Source organism: Calliphora vicina, chromosome 3 (genome assembly GCF_958450345.1).
Source record: "Calliphora vicina chromosome 3, idCalVici1.1, whole genome shotgun sequence".
In the NCBI taxonomy this organism is placed as follows: Eukaryota; Metazoa; Arthropoda; class Insecta; order Diptera; family Calliphoridae; genus Calliphora; species Calliphora vicina.
The window spans coordinates 82,657,952-82,683,969 of NC_088782.1; the positions used below are offsets into that span (position 1 = coordinate 82,657,952).

Consider the following 26,018-nt stretch of genomic DNA (forward strand, 5'->3'; position numbering starts at 1 on the left):
ACTGTGAAATTTCATTAAAAAATATTCATAAATAAAAATTTTATTTCAATTTGAAAAATTTGTATCTATGCAAAATTCAATAAATTCATGGTAAATTCTCAGCGAGATGTTTAGTTTTCCCTAATTTATTTGACACGTAAAAAACATAAGGTAGACATGTTATATATCAATGGATAGAGGATTTAGTCTACTTTTCAAAAAATTATATATATTTTGACAATTAAAAAATTCATGGAATACTTTTTTGAAAAATATGACAAAAAATGCTTTTTATTGAATTTTGCATAGATACAAATTTTTCAAATTGAAATAAAATTTTTATTCATGAATATTTTTTAATAAAATTTCACAGTTATGTAGATTTTTCCATTCAAAATGGAAAAATAAAAACAAATTTTGAAATTTGTTATCAAGTATCCCGCAATTCCCAAAAAATCTTGAAAAATCCCAAAAATGGGATTTTTTCGTTTTTTGGCTACAATATCCATACCAGGGGCGGGGTTATCGGAACCCTTTACAAAATAATTAAGAACTTATTGGGCCATCTAAAATAGGTTACTGTATTTTGATATCGAGTATGCGATTTGAGAATTTTTGCCCTAATTTTACATAAAAAATAGGCATTTTTTGAATGGACCTGATCCCGTCGGTATCAAAAATTATAAATGTTTTTTACATTTAAAATATTTGGCGTAAAGTTAGCTTTTCAAAAAGTACAAATTCAGTACAAATTTTTTAGATAACTTAAAAAGAATAAAAGTACTTTTTTCCCAAAAAAATTGCGAAAAATCGCCTTTTTTAATTTTTTTAAATTCAAATAAATATAACTTTGGACTCAGCCATGATTGTGTTTAAAAATTCTTTCTTTCTTTATTTGATATATAGATCTATTGTTAATTCTATAAAAGAAAAATGGATAAAATCGGGGAATATTTGGAACCGCGGTCACCAAAAAACTCGAGTAGGGTGGGTAAAAATGTTGAAAATTAAATTTTCAAATGCGAATATCTCCTAAGCTATAAGAGATAATTGATAGCCTAAGCTATAAGAGATAATTGACGAGGTTTTATGTAGTGTTCTACGAGGAGATTCTATATGTGTATTTTTTTTAAAATCGGAACACAGACGAAGAAATAGGAACATTTTAAAAATTGAACATACCCGAGGTGTCCTACTTTGGGAACCCCTGGTCCCGCTCCTGGTGGGCTCATGAGGTCCAAATTCAAAACTTAAACTCGACTACACTTCCTCTTTGCGCATGTGAAATTTTTTTATTCTCATACCACTGTGGGACGTAGAAAGAAAATTAAAGATAGTTAAAAATGAACTTACAAATCTTGGTTACTCAATTCAGTGGGCAAAAGCAGGAATTATAAAAATTCTATTTTTGAAATTAAAAATCCTTGTAAAATATTTAATGATGTATCCATTTGTAAAAAACATAACATAGAAGAAATTACAAAATCAAATTGTGTACCAAAACTATTACATGGCATGCCATCCAAATGCCCTACGACAAACTATCAACATCTACCATCAGTAATCGAAATATCACCTGGAGTAATACTTTTAAACGGCTATAATGGGTCAATAGTTGTACAAAATAAGGAAGTCTTATTGCATGGAACCTATATCGTAAAATATCACAACACCACGATTACTATAGATGAAAGGTCAAACTTCAATAAGGAAATAACCATGATGAAACCTCTACCGGCTGTAGTAAAAGCACCTAATACTATAGAAAGATATGAAGAAATGTTATCACTGGAAATGCTGAAAGAACTACACATTAACAACGTTGACGAGATTAAAAAGCTAGTTACAAACCATAGTAGTGCACTAATTTTTAACTATCACTATAGTTAGTGGTAGTGTAAAATAATTCACTAATTTTTTTAATGTTTAGTGATGAGTTGAAAAATATAAGCCTCACTCAATAATAGTGATAGTGTAGTTAAAATTTTTTAACTAATAATATTTTGAAAATAGTTAAAATATTTTTTTTTGCAACCTAATGAAATAATTTTTTCTACACTAAAATTTTTAGTTAAAAAAATATTCCTGTACTATTTTTTTCAACAATGAAATGTTTTACTCTATTCATAGTTTAAGTTAATATATTTAAGGAAAAAACGTAAAAGCGGTATATAAATACACAAATTACAATAAAAAGAGAAATAAGCAATTACACAGAAAATAATTAGCGATTATTGGCTTTAAATAAAACAAGCTTTTCGAAATTCGAATCATCTAATTTATTTCTCCGAGGAGAATCCACCATTCCACTAAAAGAAAATAACCGCTCTACTGGAGCAGAAGAAGCCAAAGGCGTGCTAAATTTAAAAAAAAACATTTGCCTTATTATTGGATATTTGTTGAGACTGCAAATATCAGTGTCCGAGCTTAAAAGGAACGCACGTATTTCACTTTCTATGCCATCTTTCTGCACAAAGGTTGAAGGTCCTAATATTGAAGATGTTAATAAACTAAGTAATTTCTTCAATAACTTTTTCACTTACTGTCAATTTCCCCAAAATCTAAGAATCCTACATTATCAGTGTATTTTTGTGTTATTATTTCTTCGGATGCTGAAAAACACTTTGAATCTTGCTCAACAAACATCTGTATATTTAATATTCTAGTTTAAACTGGAATAACTTCATAATCACTAATTTTGAATATATTAGTGCAAAGAAAATTATTGAAGCTTTTTTTTAGTTATTGTTAAATTTTTTAACTATTGAGTTTAGTGCTTATTTCTACACTACCACTCAATTGATTTATAGTTAAAAAAATATCACTATAAAATATTAGTGATAAAAATATAAGCTTCACTACCACTAAAGCTGATGAAAATTAGTTAAAAATATATTTTTTAAAATAATATTTAAGGTATTTATAGACGGCAATACTGAGTATTAACATTTGTCAAAAACTCAAGTATCATAATACAATTTCATCGTCTAAAGAAAATTTGTATTAGATTTTCAAAAAATACGAATGAATTTTTTTGATTTACGGTCGGTATTCAAAATTTGTTTAAAACAATTCAAAAACTTTTTATTTTCATATGTATCGGGTATGTATTAACAAATACAAATAAGGCAAACAAAAATGTCAAGAAAATATAAAATAAAAAAAAGTTTGCAGAAAAATATTATTCAACAAAGAAATAAAATATTTGTAATACTATAGTGTAAACAATAAATGTTTTTTCGAAACGATTTCTTGAAATACCGAATGATTTCAATAATATTTCAAATTTGAAAAGTGTTAATACTCAGTATTGTCGTATATAAATACCTTTAGTGCTACTGAAATGTTGATTGCACTCAACATTTAGTGCACTACCCCCAACTCTTTTACAAACCATAAAATTGGCATTGGATTGTTCGGACTTTTAACTATGGTATTAATATTTGGCATTAATATTTGGCATAAAACCTACTTTGAAAATTAAGACCGACGTAAAGCTGGAAAACCCGTTTGAGGCATCAAGTACTTACACGCATTACCCATTCAACGCGGATGTTGGAATTTAAGAGGGGAAGAGTTAAGAAAACAAAAATTAGTTTTAAAATCACTAAAATAATTAAATGTTTATTTACTTACCTTTTCCACGAATTATCAAATTACTTTTACTTACCTTTAAAATTATAAAATTGCTGACAAATGTCTGCAATCGAAAATCAGTTTAATAAACATACAAAATTGTTAAGAATTAAACTCTTTATTTACTAAGAAAAATATGTAGTAACAATAAGAAAAGTTATAGTAAGCAAAAATATAACACAACCAAATTGTAAAGTTAAAAGAAATAAAAAAATAAATTCAGTTGCAGTTAAGTACTCAACAAATAAAGTAATGTCATTTACTTTAATTTATACTAGCATAACCCGGTGCACTTCGCTACCCCTACCCTAGTAAAATTAAAAAAATATGAATGGAAATACCTCATATAAAATTTGAGAATCTCTCAACTATAATTCACTTGATAGTCGAAAATAACTAACTAATTTTGTATTGGAGATACCACTCCACTGCTCTGATCCCACACATTTTTAAACCTTTTATGTAAATATCTAGCTTTACTTTAACTTTCCTTTATAAGGGAGGGGTCATTCCTACTAAGCCGATCATGCTTAGCTAAACTTCGAACAGGGATCAGGAATAAATTCGTTTTTAGCTAACCTCCTTAGAATGGTAATAAATTGATTGATACAGAGTTTAAATTCTTTTATAATTATAGTTCTCCAGATATTCAAAATTAATTATTTACTTTGCGCCATAACCACTAATGCAATCCCGACCATTTTCAGCCAATCTGTGTAAAATGGTAAGAGAGCTATGCGGACAAAGTTTGAAGAACCTTGCAATTATTACTTTGTATGGGAGGTGACTCACATCATTTTCCGACCTCTCCCATTTTGGGTGCTATGCCCTCTATTCTAATTCAGTCTATATTCAGCTAAACTCCGCACAGTAATAAGAAATTAATTCGCTATAAGTTTAAACACTTTTACAATACAGTTCTACAGATATTCGAAATTAATTATATACTTTGTATAGGGTGTGCCACGCCCACTATTCCAATCCCGAACAATTTCAGCGAAACTATGAAAATTTATAAAAGAGCCATTTAGACTAAGTTTGAAGAATCTAATTTCACAAAATATTTAGAAATAACTATTTACTTTGTATGGGAGGCTCACAATTTCTTCCGACCCGTCCCAATTTTGATTAAACTTCATGCAGTGATAAACCGTTGAAAATCGTCACAATTATAAAATAACTATTTACTTACCTACAATTATATAGAAAATAAAAAAAACACCTTCAAAATATATTTATTAAAGCGAATTTAAATTACTAAATTCTTCTTCTTTGTTTTCTATAACAACTCTTACTTAAAACAGAGCGAAATCAATACTGTTTAATTGTTTCTCCTATTTATTTACAACAACAAATTGAACAAACCCGCAATGTTTTGTTTACTTTTTAGCTTAAGGTTCACATGTACACGTTTTTGCATGTGTTAGCAGCATCTTTAAACGCTTATAACTCCTTAAAAACTGAACCGATTTTAATAAAATCTGCACTTCTGCGAATAAATCCCTTTAAAATGGTATATTTCTTGCCCAAATTAAATGTATAATGTGAGAGTAAAAGGGGTCTAAAGAAATCGACTTGCCTATTAATATTATGATCCTCAAAACCTCTAAAATATTCAAAAACGTACCAAATTTTTTAAATTAAATCAAATTGTTATGAATTTATTTAACGTCATTTTATATTTTGAATTTTAAAACTATTATTTAATCATAGTTATAATAACAGAGTTGAATTCTATTATTTTATCATTTTATTGTTTACCCTGTAATTAATCGTTACAAATAATTTATAGCGGTAATCGCTTGGCTGCACTAATGCAGCGATCTCCATTTTTATTTTTTGTATTAGTTCTTAAGAACGAGAAAAAGAACACAATAATAAAACACGCTATTTTTGGCATCATATATTGATGCTTTCGATTTTAAAAACATTGTTTTATTACCGTTCTAAATTACAATCGTTTGTTAAGCAAACGTTACAAAAGTTTTGAGTTGCTGCCGCAACATTTTTTATTATTCTGTTCCTGGATTTGAGTAAATGCTACTCCGGAGTAAACGCTTGCTTGGAAATAACATGTCTACAGATGGAGCAATTAGCCCTGTGGCTTCGCCGGCCGATAGTGACAACGAGAAGACAATGATCGAGATGAATGAACCATCTGTTGCCGAACTGAAGGAAGAGATTTTAGCACTGAAGAACTCCTTGAGACAATTCTTGGACGTATCCCATCCTTCAAACTCATCAGCCGTGATGACTACAGATACTCAAATGCCCGTTTTGACAACTTTAGCCGATGTCTTGCCAAGTACATCAACGTCAAATACAATCACTGTGCCAGCATCGACGGCGCCGACGCAACAACAAAAAGTAAATGTATGTGAGTACTCAATGCCATTTCAATATAATTTGCCCCAGCCCTTTACTGCCGCACGTTCGTTTGCGCCTACAACACCCTCTTTGCCATATTCTGCCCCTCAGCTATTTGTGCCAACCTCTATGCCTTATTCTGCCGCACAACAATTCGTGCCAACTTCTGTGCCTTATTCTGCAGCACAACCATTTATGCCAAACTCTATGCCCTATTCTGCCACACAAACATATGTCCCAACATCAACATCTTTGCCCTATACTGTCCCACAAGCATATGTGCCAACAACAACCACTGTACCTTTTTTGCCGACTTCAGTAGACTATTTACAACAACGTTTAACGCAAATGTATACACCAGCACAGACGCGAACAACACCAGCAACAACGACAAACTTGCCCACATCTGCGAACGAATATCGCCAACTTCGTAAGCTCCACGACTTACCCCATTTTTCTGGCCTACCCGAACAGTGGCCTATGTTCATAGTTGCATATAAGGAAACTACAACAAATTATAATTACTCTAATTTGGAAAATTTAATTCGTTTACAAAAATCTTTAAAAGGTGATGCCAAAGCCAAAGTAGAGTCATTTTTGATTCACCCTGATACCGTAAATCAGGTGATCAGTACACTCGAGTTTCACTATGGTCGTCCTCAGGTATTAATACGCAGCCAGATTGCTAAGGTGCGTGCTTTTCCCTCAATATCTGAAAGGAAAATGTATGATATAGTGAATTTTAGTACCATGGTGTCAAATTTGTCCGTATTTTTAATAAATGCAAATGCAACAGCTCACTTTTGTAATCCTACACTGCTTGACGAGTTGATAAATAAGCTGCCGCTTCAGAAACGAGAGGAATGGACAAAACACTCGGTAAATCACCTTGGGCCGTATCCCAGTGTACATGATTTTAGTTTATGGTTGCAAGAAGCTGCTACATATATTTCCCTTTCGTTTGAAGCTGACACCAGTAAAAATGAGGTGATGTACAATAAAAAGGAGAAAATGAATCCGTCATTTACGATCGTAGCTGAAGATAATCGACTTAGCAATTGTCCTATGTGCCATCAAAATCATCAGTTGTATCATTGTGACAAATTTAGGGGAATCGCAACAAATGAAAGATGGCAATTTGTAAAAAATAATCATCTTTGTTTTGGTTGTTTTCGCCCCGGCCACAGTTCGTTGAAATGCAAAAACAGACGTCAGTGTGGTTTGTTTAAATGTACAAAACATCACAATAGATTGTTACACGAAGATGTAAAATTAAGTGATAATAAAGTAAACACAGTTGAACGTGCAGGTAACAACACTAATAAAAACGGGGAAGATATTAACAGCTCTGTAAATACAATTGTTGATGACTCTTTAGATAAGGAAACATTATTTAAATATTTGCCAGTTGAATTGACAGGACCTAAAGGTACGATACAAGTTGTGGCTTTCATAGACGAAGGTTCCAAAATAACTCTTTTAGAAGATGAAGTTGCAAATAAAATTGGATTACAAGGGATGCCACATAACTTATGCCTCGGTTGGATAGGAGGAAAAACGAGTAACGAAATGTCGAGAAAGGTGAATCTTGAGATCAGTGGCTTTAGAACAAATAATTCTAGTTTCCAAATGAAGAATGTGTTTACAACAAGGAATTTAAATTTGCCTCCGCAAAATTTCCGGTTTGACACATTTAAAAGAAAATTTCCCATTTTGAACGAAATTGTTATTGAAGATTATGATGATGTTCGGCCAAAATTATTAATAGGTCTACCCCACATAAATCTCGTTCGCCCATCTAAAGTCTTGAATTTAGATGGATGTTTTGCCTTACACCAAACGAGTTTGGGTAATATAATATTTGGATCAAATGAGGACTCGACTGAATCCACAGTGTGTAAAATCGATGTGGATATTTTAAATAATATTCATAAGGAAGTTTTAGATTTTTTTACATTGGAGAATATGGGAATTAAATTTTTGGAACCAGTGGTATCAAAAGATGACAGACGAGCTGAAGAAATACTTCTTAGTACTACAATAAGGAAAGTGTCCCAATTCGAAACTGGCCTTCTATGGAAACGTGATAGTTTTGAAACCAAGGAAAGTTATCCGATGGCGTTGAAACGTCTAAATAATATGGAAGCCAAAATGAACAAGGACGAACGTTTTGCTGAATGGTACATAGCTAAGATAAATGATTACGTAGCCAAATCATATGCCAGGAAGTTAACTCTGGAAGAAGTTGCAGTTAAAAATAGCCGTACTTGGTATTTACCACATTTTGTTGTTACAAATGCAAATAAAGACAATAAAAGACGTCTCGTTTTCGATGCTGCCGCATTTGTAGATGGCGAATCTTTCAATTCAAGGTTGATGAAAGGTCCTGATAAATACCAACCCAAGTCACTATTGTCAATATTGTTTCGATTCCGCCAAGGGAAAATAGGAGTTTGTGCCGATATAAGGGAAATGTTCCACCAAATAAGAATTCGGGAGGAAGATCAGATGGCTCAGCGGTTTTTATGGCGAGATGGCCAGTCTAATAGACCACCTGATGAATACGTTATGCAAGTTATGATATTTGGGTCTGTCAGCTCTCCATGCTCGGCCCAATATGTCAAGAATCTTAATGCCGAAATGTACAAGGTTATCAACCCTAAGGCCTATAGGGCGATTGTTGATAATCACTACGTCGATGATTATGTCCACAGTTTCGACGATGTAAACGAGGCCATCAGCGTCACAAACGACGTAGTTAAAATTCATCGTCAAGCTGGTTTCGAACTAAGAGGCTTCGTGTCAAATTCAAGAAAAGTTTTGGCTGCAATAAATGGCGGCGAATTCGTAAATGATGATCTAGTCTTAGCTAAGCTATGCGAAAACGAAACTACTGCGGAGAAAATTTTGGGAATGCGTTGGAGGCAGTCGGATGATAGTTTCTGCTTTGTTCTGAAGTTTACAAAAGTTCCAGAAGCCGTTTTGAACGGAGATCGAAAACCAACGAAGAGTGAGGTGCTGAGCCTGACAATGTCAATTTTTGACCCTTTCGGTTTTTTGGCAAACGTAATTATTAAATCTAAAATTCTACTACAGGAGCTGTGGAGGTTCAAAATTGGTTGGGATTCGCCGATTCCAGATGAGATTTATACGAAATGGTACGTATGGTACAGGAGTTTATATGATATAAAGGAAGTAAAAGTACCCAGATGTTATGGACGAAACTTTTTTAGTTCTGAAGCAGTAGTTGAACTACACATTTTTGCAGATGCAAGTGAAGTGGCCTTTGCGGCTGTGGCCTATTGGAGGATATATTACAATAATGATGTCAACATAGTTTTTATTGCCGGCAAGTCTAGATGCGCGCCATTAAAGCCACTCTCCATTCCGCGTCTCGAGCTGCAGGCGGCAGTGCTTGGCGTAAGATTGAAAGAGTCAATAATATCATGTCATGACATAAAGCCAAGGGACATAACATTTTGGTCAGACTCAAAAACGGTTATAAAATGGATTCAATCTGACTGTAGAACCTATAAGCAGTTTGTTGCCCACCGTATTGCAGAAATATTGGAGTCATCTGAGGTGGAACAATGGCGATGGTCGCCCGGTGCACTAAATCCCGCGGACGAAGCAACACGGCCACAGAATTTTTCAAAGGCATATTCAACGTGCTGTTGGTTAAATGGTCCGGGATTTTTAAACAATGATAAGAAAAGTTGGCCGAAGCTCCCAGGTGATATTGATGAACACGAGTGTCAAGCAGAGAAAATATCAAAATTTGTTTTTACCATAAATGATGATTCAATTATTCCATTCGAGAGATATTCAAGCTTCAGTAGATTGGTCAGGGTTATGTGTTGGTTTCGACGAGCAGTAAAAATTTTTAAATCTTATGGCGCAGTTCGAAGGGAGGTAGTAGCGAAGTTGGGCCCACAATTGAGTGTTAAGGAAATTGAAGACACAACGGAGTATTTGTGTAAAATTGTTCAGCGGGACATTTTTTATGAGGAGTATAATCAGTTAAGGATGAATAAACCTGTGTCTAAGTCTAGCTCGATTTTCAAACTTACTCCGTTTCTAAGCAAAGATGGCTTAATACGCTTATCTGGCCGTATCTATAACGCCACTTGCATTGTTCGTAGTACAAAGGAACCCATTATATTGCCTAAGAAGCACATTCTAACAATGCTCATTGTTAAGCAATATCACGAAAATTTCAGACACCAAAACCAGGAATCGATCTGTGCCGCAATTAGGGTAAAGTTTTGGATACCGTGTCTGCGGCAATTAGTAAGGTCCGCGAAAAGGAATTGCCAAATTTGTAAAAATATGTATGCTGTTCCAAAACCACCCTTGATGGGACAACATCCTGAAGATAGGCTTACCCCCTATGTGAGAGCATTCTCTTATACTGGCGTAGACTACATTGGCCCATTTTTTGTTTCTATAGGCCGGCGACGTGAAAAGAGATGGGTGTCTATCTTTACCTGTCTAACAACAAGAGCAATTCACCTTGAGATTGCAAAGGATTTGTCGACGGATGCAGCCATTTTGTGTATACGAAACTTCATTAACAGAAGAGGGTTACCTGTACGAATAAGAAGCGACAGGGGCACTAATTTTGTGGGGGCAAGCAAAGAGAGATTTGTTTTCGATGCGCCAAAATTGATGGATGAGTGCGCACAGCGTGGTATAGAATGGTTGTTTAACACCCCAGCAAATCCATCGGCAGGCGGTGCATGGGAAAGAATGGTGCGTTCAGTTAAAAATGTGTTAGCTTTCACATTAAATGAAAAGGCTCCCCAAGTTGAGACCTTTTGCAGCCTACTAATAGAGGCAGAGAATTTAATAAATTCGAGGCCATTGACGCATCTTCCAATCGAGAATTCTGAATCTGAACCTTTAACACCCAACCATTTTTTGATTGGATGTCCAAATATATTGCAAACACCTGCTGTACCTGAGAAAATTTGTCTAAGGAAGCAATGGCAAATATTACAGCAGTTAAAACAAACATTTTGGAAGAGATGGATACAAGAGTATCTCCCGGAGTTGACCCGCCGTACAAAGTGGCACCAACCAGTTAAGCCTATCCAGATTGGCGATATCGTCATAATATGTGATGACAATGAAACGCGTGGGCAGTGGAAACGAGGTATAATTGAAGAGGTGTTCCCGGCAGCAGATGGGCAGGTTCGTTCGGCGGTAGTAAGGACAACAAATGGCAAACTAAGACGACCGGCATCGAAATTGGCAGTACTTGACGTTGGTGGTGAGTCTCCCTGATCGACACACGGGGGCCGGGATGTTATGAATTTATTTAACGTCATTTTATATTTTGAATTTTAAAACTATTATTTAATCATAGTTATAATAACAGAGTTGAATTCTATTATTTTATCATTTTATTGTTTACCCTGTAATTAATCGTTACAAATAATTTATAGCGGTGATCGCTTGGCTGCACTAATGCAGCGATCTCCATTTTTATTTTTTGTATTAGTTCTTAAGAACGAGAAAAAGAACACAATAATAAAACACGCTATTTTTGGCATCATATATTGATGCTTTCGATTTTAAAAACATTGTTTTATTACCGTTCTAAATTACAATCGTTTGTTAAGCAAACGTTACAAAAGTTTTGAGTTGCTGCCGCAACACAAATGAAAAAAGTATATAATTTTTCTTTCGTTAATTTAACTGAATTTTAAATTGTCAATTAAAATCAAGTTTTTTTCTTTAACGTCAAGAAAAGTCAACCTTTTTTCTGAACGTCAAGCTTTTTACCGATTTTGATCTGGCAAGCCTAGTGACCATACATATAGTCTCATAATCATAGTCAAAAGTAAAGTATACTTTAAGAGAATTAAACTCGACTTTACTTAAGAGTGGACTCTAGGTCTATCATAGACAAGTTAAAGTATATTTCTGACGTTGAAGTCGACTCGGAAAAAAGTAAAAATGTTTAATTTACAAGATATTGGCAAATCATTCAACAGTTATTAGAGTATCCAAAACCGAAAACCGGACAACCAGTTTTTTCATCTTTGTAAACTTCACCGGTTTTGGTTTTTTTAACTTTTCGGTTTTTTGACAAACCGGTTTTTGTAAGACGGTTAACCGGTTTTAATGAAATATATTTTCTAAAGCTCATTAAAACATATTTATGAAAAACTTTGATACCATTTTTAAAAATATTGATTTATTTTATAGAAAATTGTAGCATTTAAGATATAAAATAATTACATAAAGAATTCAAAAATGGTATATTTCCATTAAATAAAAATTTATTAAAAACGGGTTACCGGTTTTTTTCAAGACAAATATTTTAAAAGACAATAATCGAAACAGGTTTTTTCAAAAACACACTTTTTCGGTTAAACCGGAAACCGGTTTTTTGGACACTCTAACAGTTATCAATAAAATTAGAACCAAAATATCGTAAATATGATATTAATCTTATTTTTTATTTATTTATATAGTATGAAAACATTTTCTACATTTGAGGTGGCACCCAGTTAAAGTCGGTTCAATTTTAAACATAATGGCCCATAATCATAGTCAAAAATAAAGTACATTTTAAGAAAATTAAACTCGACTTTACTTAAGAGTGGACTTTAGGACTATCATAGACAAGTTAAAGTATACTTCTAACGCTGAAGTCGACTCTAAATATAAAACTAGGCGAAGTTGCTTTTAACTCGTTTAACAACAGCATCAGCTGTTCCTCGCCGAGTAAAAAAGTTCGTCACAAAGTAAAAAATGTTTAAGTTACAAGATATTGGTAGAGATTTTGCAATTATTGAACAGTTATCAATAAAATTAGTACCAAAATATCGTAATTATGATATTAATCTTATCTTTTCCACTTCTCCACAACAAACTACTTTCTTTCTTTAGATGTCCCGGTTACTTTTGGTTGCAAATTAATAAAAAGCAGGTTTTTATTAATATCATAGTCAGAAATAAAGTATATTTTAATAGAAATAAAGTCGTCTTTACTTAAGAGTGGACTTTAGGTCTACCATAGACAAGTTAAAGTATATTTTTGACGTTAAAGTCGACTGTAAATATAAAACAAGCTAAAGCTGTTATTAACTCATTTAACAACAGCATCAGCTGTTCTTCGCCATGTAAAACAGTTCTGCAAAAAGTAAAAAAAAATAAGTTACAAGAATTTGGCAGAGATTTTGCAATTTTGTTTAATTTATAGATCCTATCATTAGCGCAGGTCTGTTGGATTCCTTCTTCTTAGTCGGATGTAGCCATTACTTCCCATTAATGTTCGTGCAAGTGGGTTTGGGTGAACTTCTAACTTTTTAAAATATGACTCCGCTTGTTTTTTTATTTCATTTTTCACCAGGGAGACACCTAGGTCCTTATGAATGTTAATATTTCTCACATACCAAGGCGCTGCTGTTATCATTCGTAATATTTTATTTTGGAATCTTTGAATTTTTTCAATATTAGAAGCTGAGGCCGTGCCCCATAATTGAATTCCATAGCACCATATGGGTTTTATTATTGAGCTGTACAGCAAAAGTTTGCAATCTAAACTCAATCTCGAGTTTTTACCAATTAGCCAGTAAATTTGTAGTAATTTTAACTTCATTTGAGTCAATTTCGTATCTATATGCTTTTTCCAGGTAAGACGTCGGTCTAGATGCAGACCTAGATATTTAACTTCAGTTTGTTGAGGTATTATATGAGTATTTATTAGGATTGGAGGGCACGATTCTCTACGCAATGTGAATGTAAGATGTATACATTTTTGCTCGTTTACTTTTATTCTATATTGTTTTAACCACCTTTCTATGTCAAGTATATGGTCTTGTAACAGTACAGATGCTTCTTGGGGGTTTTCATGAATGGCTAGTATAGCTGTGTCATCAGCAAAAGTAGATATGTGGGTTCGACTGTTTGTAGGCATATCACAAGTATATAGCAAATATAGGAAGGGACCCAGTATACTACCTTGGGGTACGCCTGCTTCAATAGGCTGTGGTGAACTTATGAAGTCTCCCTCTTTAAGAACGAACTTTCGATGACTTAAATAACTTTCTAGAAGCTTGTGTGTGTTCACTGGTAAATATTGTTTTATTTTTATCGATAATCCTTCATGCCATACTTTGTCGAAGGCTTGCGAAACGTCGATGAAGAGTGCAGAACAATATTTTTTTTCTTCAAATGTCTTGGATATGATTTCTACCAACCTGTGAGTTTGTTCTATGGTGTTATGTTTTTCTCGAAATCCGAATTGATGAGTTGGTATACAATCAAAATGATTCACTATCGGCTTTAACTTGTGCATTAACAGTTTTTCGAATAGCTTTGATATATTTGATATTAGGCTAATGGGTCTATATGATTCTACTTTACTGTGATCTTTTCCCGGCTTAGGTATCATTGTAACTAAAGAAACCTTCCATTCTGGTGGATAATATTTAAGGCGTAATATAGCATTAAAAATAAATAGGATTATTCTTAATGCAATTTGGGGTGGCTCGAGGAGCATCTTGTTACTGATTTTATCAATACCAGGTGATTTTTTGGAGTTTAAATCAACAATAGCCTTATCAATCTCTGAAATCTCAAAACGAAGTGGTTCAGCTGCAGTAATATGGGGTAATGTAGGTGGTAACTCTATTATGTCGTTTGACTCGTTTGGGGAAAATACATTCTTTAGATGACTAACAAACAGGTTTCCTTTTTCAGTATCGTTTCTCGTCCAGCCTCCACTAGAATTACGTAGAGGGGGTCTGCTCATAACAGGTCTTTTTAATTTTTTTGTAGCTCGCCATAGAGAGTAGTTTGAGTACTGGGTGGCATCTAAGTTCTCCAGATATTTATTAATCGATTCAGTTTTGCGTTTGTGAAGAAGCATACTGAGGCGTTTGCGACATTTTCTAAGCTCCGTTTTAAGTTGAGGGGATCTATAGAGTTACCACTCTCGACGAACTCTTCTTTTTTCAGCTAATAACTTTTCAATGTCTGCAGAATAGAGTCTATTGTATCTTATTTGTTGGGTTATTTGAGTGGCGTGTTCAACAGCAAGTTTTAAGTTTTGTTCAAAATTTTTGAGTGAGATATCGATATCTTCTGGTGTTCTTAGAGATATATTTTCTGTACTGTGTGTGCTAATATATTTTCTATATTTCAACCAATTTATTTTCGTGCTTGATATTGCAGAGTGACCATTCGGGGATACTATTTCTAGGGGGTTCAATAGAGTAACGAAGGTGAGTGATCCGAGTATAATTCTAATGAAGATTTAACCTGCATTAGTTCCATTGGTAAATTTTTTGTAACTGCAAAATCAATGACATCGGGTATTTTGCTTGGGTCAGTAGGCCAGTATGTTGGTTCTCCGCTCGACAGCACATTCAAATTCAATTTAGAAATTGTATTAAACAAAGCGCGACCTTTCGGGGTTACAAGTCTTGATCCCCAGTGAGTATGCTTAGCATTATAATCGCCAGCTGCCAGGAATCGGGGTCCTAGTGATTCGTAAAAATGTTCATATTTGTTTTCAGTAATCGAAAACCTTGGAGGTGAATATATCGACGAAATTAATAGGTTTCTGTAGCAATCATCCAAACAGATTGTCGTAGCTTGAAGATAATCTTCACAAATATCACACATTGAATGGTGTTTGATACGGGGTTTAATTAAAATTCCAGAGCCTCCACATGCTCTATCTCTTGGATCATTTGTGCCATAAAAAACATATCCATTTATCTTAAATAAACTTCTAGACGTCAAATGGGATTCCGAAACTAACATTATATCAACTTCATGACTTTTTAGAAAATACTCGAGTTCGTTTTTATGTTGGCGAATGACGTTTGCTTCCAAAAACATATTCTTAGGCAGTTCATGGTCTGTTTAGCACAGCCTGCAATAACATTGATTGCATCTTAAGCATTTCTTGCATCATGTTACTCATTGAGTTTGTAAAGTTATTTACCGATTGCACAAGAGTTTCTATTGTAGATTCTAGTCTTGTAAAATTGAAAATTTGCGTTTGCTCTCTTACCTCTGGGTTCATATTTTGGTTTTGTGGTTGACGGACTTGCGTTTGAGTTTGGTTGTTTCTTAGTATATTTGCATATGTTTCTTTGTTGTCATATGTCTGTTGCAACGGGGGGTAGTTAAAATTGATGTTATTTAATGGCTGAGCGGGGAAAATCTTCGGTTTAAGGCTTTGTGATTTTTTAACAATTGAGTAGACAGGACAGCCCCTGTAGTTCGCTGTGTGGTTACCTCCGCAATTGCTGCATTTTTTCATTTTAGGATCATCCTTGGATTTGTTACATTGGGATGTGTTATGCAACTCTCCACAAATAACACATACGGGTGGCAATTTGCAATATGCCTTGGTGTGTCCATATTCTTGGCAATTCATACATTGGACGGGGCCAAATCGTTTATGTGGTTCTTCTACCGTAATTTTACGATGCAATAAGTACTTCAGGTTATATATGGGATGTGTTTCATTTTTTTTCAGGCTTATGTCACCGGGTTCAAGTTCAACACGGAAGAGTGGTTGGTGTTTTTTTTCGCGATTTCTAATGTTACCCTTTATTACAACTTGTACCCTTTATTACAACTTGTAGACCCTTGCTTCCTTTCAGCTGATAAGTGTAAAAACTTTTCTTTTGAGTTTCAAAATCTGTTACAACCTTTCTATAATCGTTTTCACGATTATGGTTTTATAGAGGTAATTTTATTTACTGGTTCATCTGTTTCACATTCCAGTATAGAAAAACGATTTTCATTATTGAGTCTATTAGGTTCACTATCCTTATATAATTTAGCCAAGGGTGCCGCTTTCGAAGACTTGGGACTTCGTGCCCTTTTTAGTACTGTAACATACCGGTCCATTCCAACCTGTATTTGGGATTTACTATCTTTATTTAATGGTTGACTAATCTTGGGTATTGCGCCGCTTAATGGGTTAATTTTAATTGTAGTCGGTGTGGTGGATTTCGTTTCTGAAGCTGATATTGCTAGCATACTTTCAGGCGTAAATAAAGTATTTGTATTTTTTGGTAACTCCAGATTAACAGCAGTTGGGTTTTCTTTTGTGTGACAATCATTAGTTGTTGACAATGCGGGGGAACAAGAACGAGCACGGTTAACAGGCTTGGCGGTTAAAAACAAGCTGTCATCTATTATTCTGTTTGTTTTGTTTATTTTTTTTCCATCTGCTTTAACTGTAACGTATGCATTTCTGCCGTTTACACTTAACCATCGCTCACTGTTTTCGTTAAAGAGACTCATTAAAGAGTAGTTGGAAATAAATTAGTTAACACTCTTGATCTTTATTTAATGTTAATGTACAAAAAAGGTTCATAAAAGAAATAAAGAATTTTCTTTACTTATTTGTCTTTTAGTTTATGTTTTGATTTTTTTTTATTTAATATTATTAAAATATAAGCGTCCTTTCGCGTTAATAAAAAACAGGTGTAATTTATATTTATTTCCCGATAAAAACATTAGGATAACGAATTAAATCGGAGTAAAAAATAGAACACGTCCAATCTCTATCACAGTCGATTAATAATCACAGTCGATTATGAAAACATTTTCTACATTTGAGGTGGCACCCAGTTAAAGTCGGTTCAATTTAAAACATACTTTAATTTTGACTATAGTTGGGAAATATAAAGCGGGTTGTTAATTTAAAGTTGTTTTTAAAAAGAACCGACTTTAGTGTTTGACTATGATTATGGGCCAATATAATTCAATGATGTTCATTTCATTGTGCTTTCGCGCTGAGTAACAACACACATATTCTTATTCTCTTTAAAGAGCATAACAAATGTCTAATTTTTTTAAGAAATTCATTAAGCTTTGTTGTTGGTTGGTTTTTGGACGAAGCATAGCAAACACACGCGTTTCAATTACTATTGAACACAAAACAACAAAGTCAGAAATAAATAAAAAAAATTGAGAGAATTTCGGACGTATAATGTATATTCTTTTATTTCCTTAAAATTTAAATTACATTCATTTAATAAATTGGTTATATCTGGCAAAAATTCTAAATCTAAACATTCTTTATTTTGTTCTTATTTTAAGTGTTTGACATTATGTTTGCTGGGTAGCTCTCTCACCAATACATCTTCATTTTTATTTTTGAACATCACTGATATAATTGCAAAATAATTAAAAGCAGGTATTTTATAAATTTAACACTCCGTTAATTAACAAAATGATATTAGTCAAATTGACAATTCTTCTTCAATTAAACAATTTTAGTTTATACACAAAGTAATGTTTACTTAACTCATAGGGGCATTTTACGAAGACACTGAAAAAATACAGTATTGTATTATGAAATTGATCGATTTTTTTAAAACTAATTAAAATCTAGTAAAACAAACTTGGTTGTGATGAAATCTAATTTAAACTAGATTTCGGGCAGAAGTAAATTGGATAAAACTATTTTGTACATTAATGTCCAGTTTTTGACTTCGTATTTAGTTAATTTTTATTTAAATTTAAGTGGTATTTAAATACGGTTTGAGTTTTTCAGAGCTATATAATTTTACTTATTTAAATAAGATAAAAAAAGTATGGTAGCACTACTAAATATCAAAAAATTATCGATAGTTTTTTTTTCAGCTGTTCAACCAACAAAAAAAGGTTCTAAAACAATAAAATGATTGATAGGAAAATGCACAAAAAAGCCCCAATTTCCCCTCATCGGGAGTATAGATTTTGTTAGATGCCGTAAAAAAATCATTTAAAAAGCACTGAGAAACTCATTTTCGTATTTAAATAGAACTTAAATATAATTCATATTCAAAAATAAGTAAAAAAAATTGGACCTAATTAACTTTTCTCTGAATATTAACGTCGTAGTTCGCTGCGCACAAACAGTCAAGTCGAAAACACCCAGTTGTGACAAAATCTCTAATTGTGTGCGACCCATGCAACCTATCTTGATCTAGGATATAGAAAACGTATAATTTTAAGCATCAGTACAATAGTTATATTCCGAATATACATACATGTTATTTAATATTATATTTTCATATATCTAATTTCATTTTATTTATATCTACTTTTTCAGTTCAACTCCGACAATAAACTTCAAAATGCTGCTTTATATGTTGTTAATAATATAATACAATATAGCGACGGTTGGTTTAAAAATATATATGTGGATAATTGTTACAAAATAAATATTTTTAAACGTTTAGATGAGCTGTATAAATCATTCTCTAGTAAACAACCGCAGAGTGATTACGTTTGTAGAATTTTAAAAGAGATTGTTATTAAATGTAATAAAATGTACCCTGAAATTTTTAACTAGTTTTAATAAATATATGTTTATTATATTACCTCATACACAAATTATTGTGAAATATTTATTTAATTTATTTCTTGTTTATGGAAATTGTTTGGTAGTAACTCTTTTATAAATACGTTTTCATATCTTGGCTAGCGGTCGGCCTACCAATGCACAGTGGGGCAGAATCAAATTTTTTTTGGAAATAAATCTGGCATTTCTAAACGGCTGGTCCGATCGGGATAAAATTTGACGTGGGCGTAGCCAAGAATATTCGAGTTTAAGATGGGGCGGCGCTATGGGGGCTCAAAGTAGGCTACCTTCGACATGTAAAATTTTTAAACACGTGCAATTTTTTTGTTTCCTATCCGATTTCAAAAATTTTTATATTTTTGGAAAGCCTAGGAAAATTTTTATAAATTTTCTTAATGTGACTGAGTCAGAACCAATGTGTTGAATAAAATATTAAGAAAATATATAAAAAAAAAATTAGTATGAAAAAGTGCAATATTTTTGATAGACTTAATTTTAAAGTGACATATTTTTGAATCTAATTGAGATATTGACTTGAAATTTTTTTGTAAGACCAAAAATTAACTTATCTAAACAAAACAATATGGCTCGGAATAAATGTGGATCAAATTTTACAATTTTGCCTATAGGGTCCACATTTGGTTTGGGGCTGGGAAAATACTTTGGCGATAAATTGGGAACACATCAAGGTTTCCAAAGCTGCTTTTTGTTTTCTGATCCCAGCTTTGGGATTTTAGAACATGTGGCCCAAAGTTGAATTTTTGATAAAAAATAGGTCAAATTCCGAAGGGCGTAGAACCACATATTTGAAAAATTTTACATGTTTTTTATACAAAAATGTTCTCCGTGAAGATACCTTAGAGAAAAACATAAAATTGTTATATGTTCTGAAAGAAAGTTTTTTTTTTAATAAAAAAAGAGTTAAGTCACCTTTTCGCCCAAAAACCCGCAAAAATCTACTAGTTTTTTAATATTTAAATTGAAAATCGTTTATTTTTGGATCCATAATGGAAATTGACCTCGGTACAAAATTACGCCCTATATTTTTAAAAGAGCAGGCAAAGGTATGGCCAAATTTTAAAATTTCAATTTTGAAATGCCTATAACTGGGAAATTATAAGAGATTAATAGCACACGCAAGCATGTTTTTCAAGACCCAGCCGCAGAGCGCTTTCCAAAAATATAAAATTCTTTGAAATCGGATGAGAAACAAAAAAATGGCAGGTGTTTAAAAATATTACATGCCGAAGGTACCCTACTTTGAGCCCCCATATCGACGACCCTTCAGCATTTGTATGACCCATTTTAATAACTTAAACTCGAATGCTCCTTGGCTACGCCATATTTATTTCCAAAAAATTTCGATACTGCCCCACTGTGCAATGTTGGTTACCTCAAGTGTTGTAAAAGCATTAAGTTTTTCGGTACTAAGTTCTCAATTCAGTCTATTTTGCCCGATTCTCAATACAAAAGAGCAACTACTCAATAATTTCAGAGTTGTATTTTTCAGTACTCACCATCAAAAAAGATTAGGGTCATTCCGTATGTAACGTATCGAAATATTGGTCGTAGAACCAAAAAGTATATACACTCATAAGATTCTAAGACGATCTAGCTATATCCGTTCGTTGAAAACGTGATAGGGCTTAAACGGAGGGCACTACCTAGATGAAAGGTTGAAAATGGGCAATATCGGTCTATGATTTCACTTAGCCCTTATACAAATTTCCCCCAAAATACTGTTTGAGCAGCCATAAATATGTTGAATATGAGACAATCCTGATAAAATTTTGCACAAATTAGTTCCGTAGTACTGTGAATTTAAATTGTAAATGTGGAGAAAATCGGCCAACATTAGTCTCTAGGCCCCATACAAGGTCACCCTCATAAAATGTCATGAAGTTACGTTATTGTATTATAATAATTAATATCGTGATGAAATTGGACATAAACAAGTTTTGTTTGAACATAAATCTATCTATCAAATTAGTAAGGATCGGTCCATAATTGACCCTACCCCCATATAACTCCTATATCAGAAAAATATATTATTGTCAATAAATAATTTATATATAATCATATTAACATAAATTTCAAGTCGCCATAGAAGGCCAAAACTACATATTGACGATGGGTAACAAGATTCGGCATAGCCGAATATAACACTCTTAATTGTTAAACTTATGCTTGTGAAATAAAGGATATTTCATTTAGCGCTTTATTTTAATTTATATAAAACAAAGTGTGTTGATATATCATCGTCATTTGAAATATACGAGTATGTAACATCGCACAGTGGTTTTCAAAAGTTTTTATATTAAATAATTCGGTATCTCAGGAATAATGAAAGAATAACGGAGAAGCGCACGGAACATTGCCCACTCATAACACCCATTTTGATACAACAATTTTATAAGGGGGAGTAGTGCTGTGGAGCGAAGAAAGCAAATTGAATTTATTTGAATTACGCAGATCACCAAAACAAATATATTCTCCTAGATATCCATCACAGTCCAACATGATGTGTAATCAATAATATTCATCTACAATTGAACGTATCTCATTCAGGGTTTAAAATTTAGTTAAACAATTTTTTACATTTGGCTACCGACTACGCAATAAATATGAATCGTTTTCATATTAATGAGCACATATACTGGTGTACGAGATTTTAACTTTTCTTAAGTTAAAATAAAATTTCTAATAATTTTTCTTTAAACGGAATGAAACACCTTATTTTCATATATAGGGTATTTATTTAACCAATTAACAATTTTTTCAGTTTTTGTAAAAATTTTGCCATTAAATAATTATTTTTGCAATTTAATTTAAAAGAATCGAAATGTGTACGTAATTGTCGTTCTAATAAGATACAAAACACAAAAATTGGTTAAAAAATGTTAAAGTTATTAAAAAATCGCCAGGCCATTGACGTGTCTCAGGCCACTAGAACAAGAAATGTAGGAACAAAATTAACATATTTTGAGAAATATTAAAATAAAAGCTTATTTTTACTTAAAATATAAGCAAATTGGGCTCATTCGCCAAAATATCGCAAAATTTAAATCGCAGGTACGGAATAACTGTAGGAGGTATTGTCATACTTTTTTCATATTTTTATTCCCTATTATGTTCTCTATAAATCCCAATGTGATGATTACAAAATTCTGAAATTTGTTTAACAAAATTTTTAAAAATTTGAAAATGGAGTTTTGAAACAACCGTTAAAAAAATATTTTTTTTGGTCATACCTGCGAATAGAATAACGGTATCCTACGAAGACAAAAACTCATGTACAAGTAAATATAGATATATTTTAAATAAAAATAAGCTTTTATTTTAATATTTCTCAAAATATCGAGCCCTAACCGCGAAAATAACGTAAGCGCCAAAAATAATAAATTTTATAGGAGAGAGTTTTTTTTCGTTTTTTTAAAGTTGTGCGAAGGATTTCTTTGAAAATTAAAATGTAGCCTATTAATGGTATCATACATGCGATAAGTGCATTTTTAAGTTAATTTTGTGAGCAACATATTTGTTTTGTTATTTTTACCGTCTCTATTACAGGCAGCTGAGACTAAATTAAGGCGCATACAATAAATGCTTTACAAATAGGGTTCCTAATTTCCCGGACTTTTATCTTTCCCGGGAGGAAATTAAAAAATCGTTTCGTTCCCGGGAATTCCCGGGAATTTTTTAACACTAAATTAAACCAAAAACCAGAAAATTTTTTTCAAATTAATTGATTTATAATTTCACCAGGGTTTTAAATGAAGTATAAAATAACTATATTTGGTTGTACGATGTTGGTCCAGCCTTTATAAGGGTTTCTAGTAGTTTTAATCAATATAAAATTAATATATTCTTTGTTTAATTAAAAAACATAAGAATTTAAATCTCTAAAACATGCGTAGTTAGAGAAATTATTAAATCTGATTGTAGATAAACAAATTTGAACCACTATTATTGTTATTATTTTCTCTAAATATGAATAATAATCATTGAATATCCCTAAAAGTTGTTATGTTAGGCATCTTAATAATTTCTTTAAGAACAAAAAACTTTAAATTTGTTTCATTCTTAACAACCAAATTTTTCTGCTGTGGCTTGAGTTGAGTGAACAAAAAATTCGGTTATTTCAACAGTAATACTTCTTAGCCAACAGACTATCTGTTGCTAGAACCGAAAAAATCTATGGATATAATAGAATTATTCAATTCGCAACAAATTTGGCCATCGAAACGTATCTGAATATTGTAACTTTTAGATGAAAACTTATGAAGAAATTCCCGAAAATTCCCGACAAACATTTCCCGAAAATTAACAAAAAAATATTCCCGGGAATTCCCGGGAAATTTTTCCCGTTTAGGAACCCTATAAATAACTGTAAACATAAATCACACGACCTAATTTCATGGTGATCAGTCCATAATTGTGCATAGCTCCCATATAAGGCCCATTTCGAAAATCACTCAAAACTATAAATTATTGAAATTTTAAAAGAAAAATGATTTTGCTCTTTTTCTTAGTGTAGGGTATTATATGGTTGGGCTTGACCAACCATACTTTCTTACTTGTTTTACTATGAGGCATATTCAAAACTTTTTGAAGGTCGAAACTTGCACATAAAAACAAAACATTTTCCCTCCTTTGTTTTTGTTCTTAATTCTTCTTAAACTTAAATTTTTTCCTTGATCACATTTAGTACATCTATCTTTTTGTATTTCAATTTCTTTTGATTTTCTCTTTAGTTCTACGGCTACTCTTACTTTCATTTACTGCCCCTTTTTGCTTTTATGTCGCTTACGTTATTTTTGCGGTAAAGCAAAAAGGTGAGTGTCGCTTACGATATAATTGAAATTGCGATATCTTTGTATATATAAACACTTAATTTTCATTATTTCGGGTGTTGATGAGCATTAAAAAGTCAATTTTGAAAAAAATGTCGCTTACGTTATTTTTGCGGTTAGGGCTCGATATGTTAATTTTGTTCTTACATTTCTTGTTCTAGTGGCCTGAGACACGTTAATGGCCTGGTGATTTTTTAATAACTTTAACATTTGTTAACCAATTTTTCTGTTTTATATCTTATTAGAACAACAATTACATACATATTTCGATTCTTTTTAAATTAAATTAAAAAAGTAATCATTTAATGGCAAAATTTATACAAAAACTGAAAAAATTACATTTTTTTTGCCCTTGTAAATGCACCTCAAAACTAAATCGCAAGTCTGCACGGGTTGCAATTATGAAAGAAAGACAAAAATTCATATTTATGAAAATTCTCAAAAAAAAAAAATTTTGGTACTCTCTAACGTACATACATACATACGTACATGCATTCATAATATAAAAGTGCGTGAGCAAGAAAAACGTATTTTTCTTTGTTTAATGTTAACACACAATATTTTGAAACACAATTGTACAAACGACCTTTTTGATTTTGAGAGAGAGTATTCAAAAAGCGCGGCCGAGAATAACATACACTCCCTTGAAGTGCTTCGGGTCGAACTGAATTCTCTATGGTCACAAGTAAAAAGGGTATATGAAGAGTGTAGGGATACAAATGAAAGTTCTACAGAAAAACCCATTGATAAAAATTAGCTTCGCGATCGTTACAAAAAAGGTCTTTATGCGTACAAAACATGCTTAGGGTCAATCAATGCGAAATTTCAAGCACTATCAAATCCAAGCAAAGAAGAGCGGATTTCTGCTGTTAACAATCCATCACTTGAAAATAATGACATGTCTTTTGTGCGGTTACCACCTTGCGATGCGGACACTTTTTATGGAGATTTTGTGACATGGTCTACTTTTCGCGTTATACATAAATAATTCAAGACTTAGTAAAATTTAAAAACGCTTTCATTTCATACAAAAGACTGAAGGAGATGCTAGACAAATAGTTTCAAATTCCCCATTGACCAACGAAGGTTTCGACATAGCCTGGAAAAATCTTGTAGCTCAATACGAGAACAATCGGATTCAAGTCAACGAACAATTGAAAATTCTATTTGACGTTACTGAAGACTCAGGCTCATCAATTCAAAATTTACAAGGAACAGTTAATATTTGTATTCAAGTACTAAATGCTTTAGGTGTAGAAACCGGCACATGTGACCCTTTTCTGGTTTATCTTTGCTCAAGGTATATACATATTTACTAGGGTATTCAATTAATCGGGTTTCTGGTTTAATCGGTTAATCGAGCAAATAATTAATCGGGGTATAAATTTAATCGGTTAATTTTAAATTATTCGATTAACCGAATAATTTCTATTTAAATTTTAAAGTGAAAATAAAAAGACGAATTTTCTGTACTTATTTAAGTATTTTATTAATAAAATGAACAAAAACATAAAAAATAAACGAAACAAAACAATTCAACCAAAAAGTAAATAATTTTCTTTAGTTTTAATAAAAATTCGACTTGGAAAAAAACTCTCTCGAAAAAACTGAAGTAAGACATGACTAAGAATATTCAATATATGAGTTATTTTTTTAGTTTTTTTCTAAAAATATAAAATTTTCCACCTCAATGCTATAGTCCTTTTTGGATCTTTTTTGATTTTATATATTTTTAATAATTTCGATAAGTTCTGATAAAAACTCATTTCGGTAGTGTTTCCCGTTTCGTTTATTATCAAGTTCTCATTCGACAAATACATGTCGATGGCTTAATATAGAAAGGTCGTATCTCG

The 26,018-nt window shown here is 32.3% G+C and overlaps 1 protein-coding gene across 2 annotated transcripts in view; it reads left to right on the top strand.

The window, feature by feature from the left end:
- The window catches only part of LOC135954948 (armadillo repeat-containing protein 8-like), a 450,125-nt gene extending 430,778 nt beyond the window's left edge, over window positions 1-19,347 (top strand). For both annotated transcript variants that reach the window (XM_065505202.1, XM_065505203.1), the window contains one exon: window positions 19,064-19,347. In XM_065505202.1, coding sequence (XP_065361274.1) covers window positions 19,064-19,306 — 243 coding nt within the window. In that variant the 3' untranslated portion in view covers window positions 19,307-19,347. The remainder of the gene's footprint in view (window positions 1-19,063) is intronic.
- The last annotated feature ends 6,671 nt before the right edge of the window (window positions 19,348-26,018 follow it).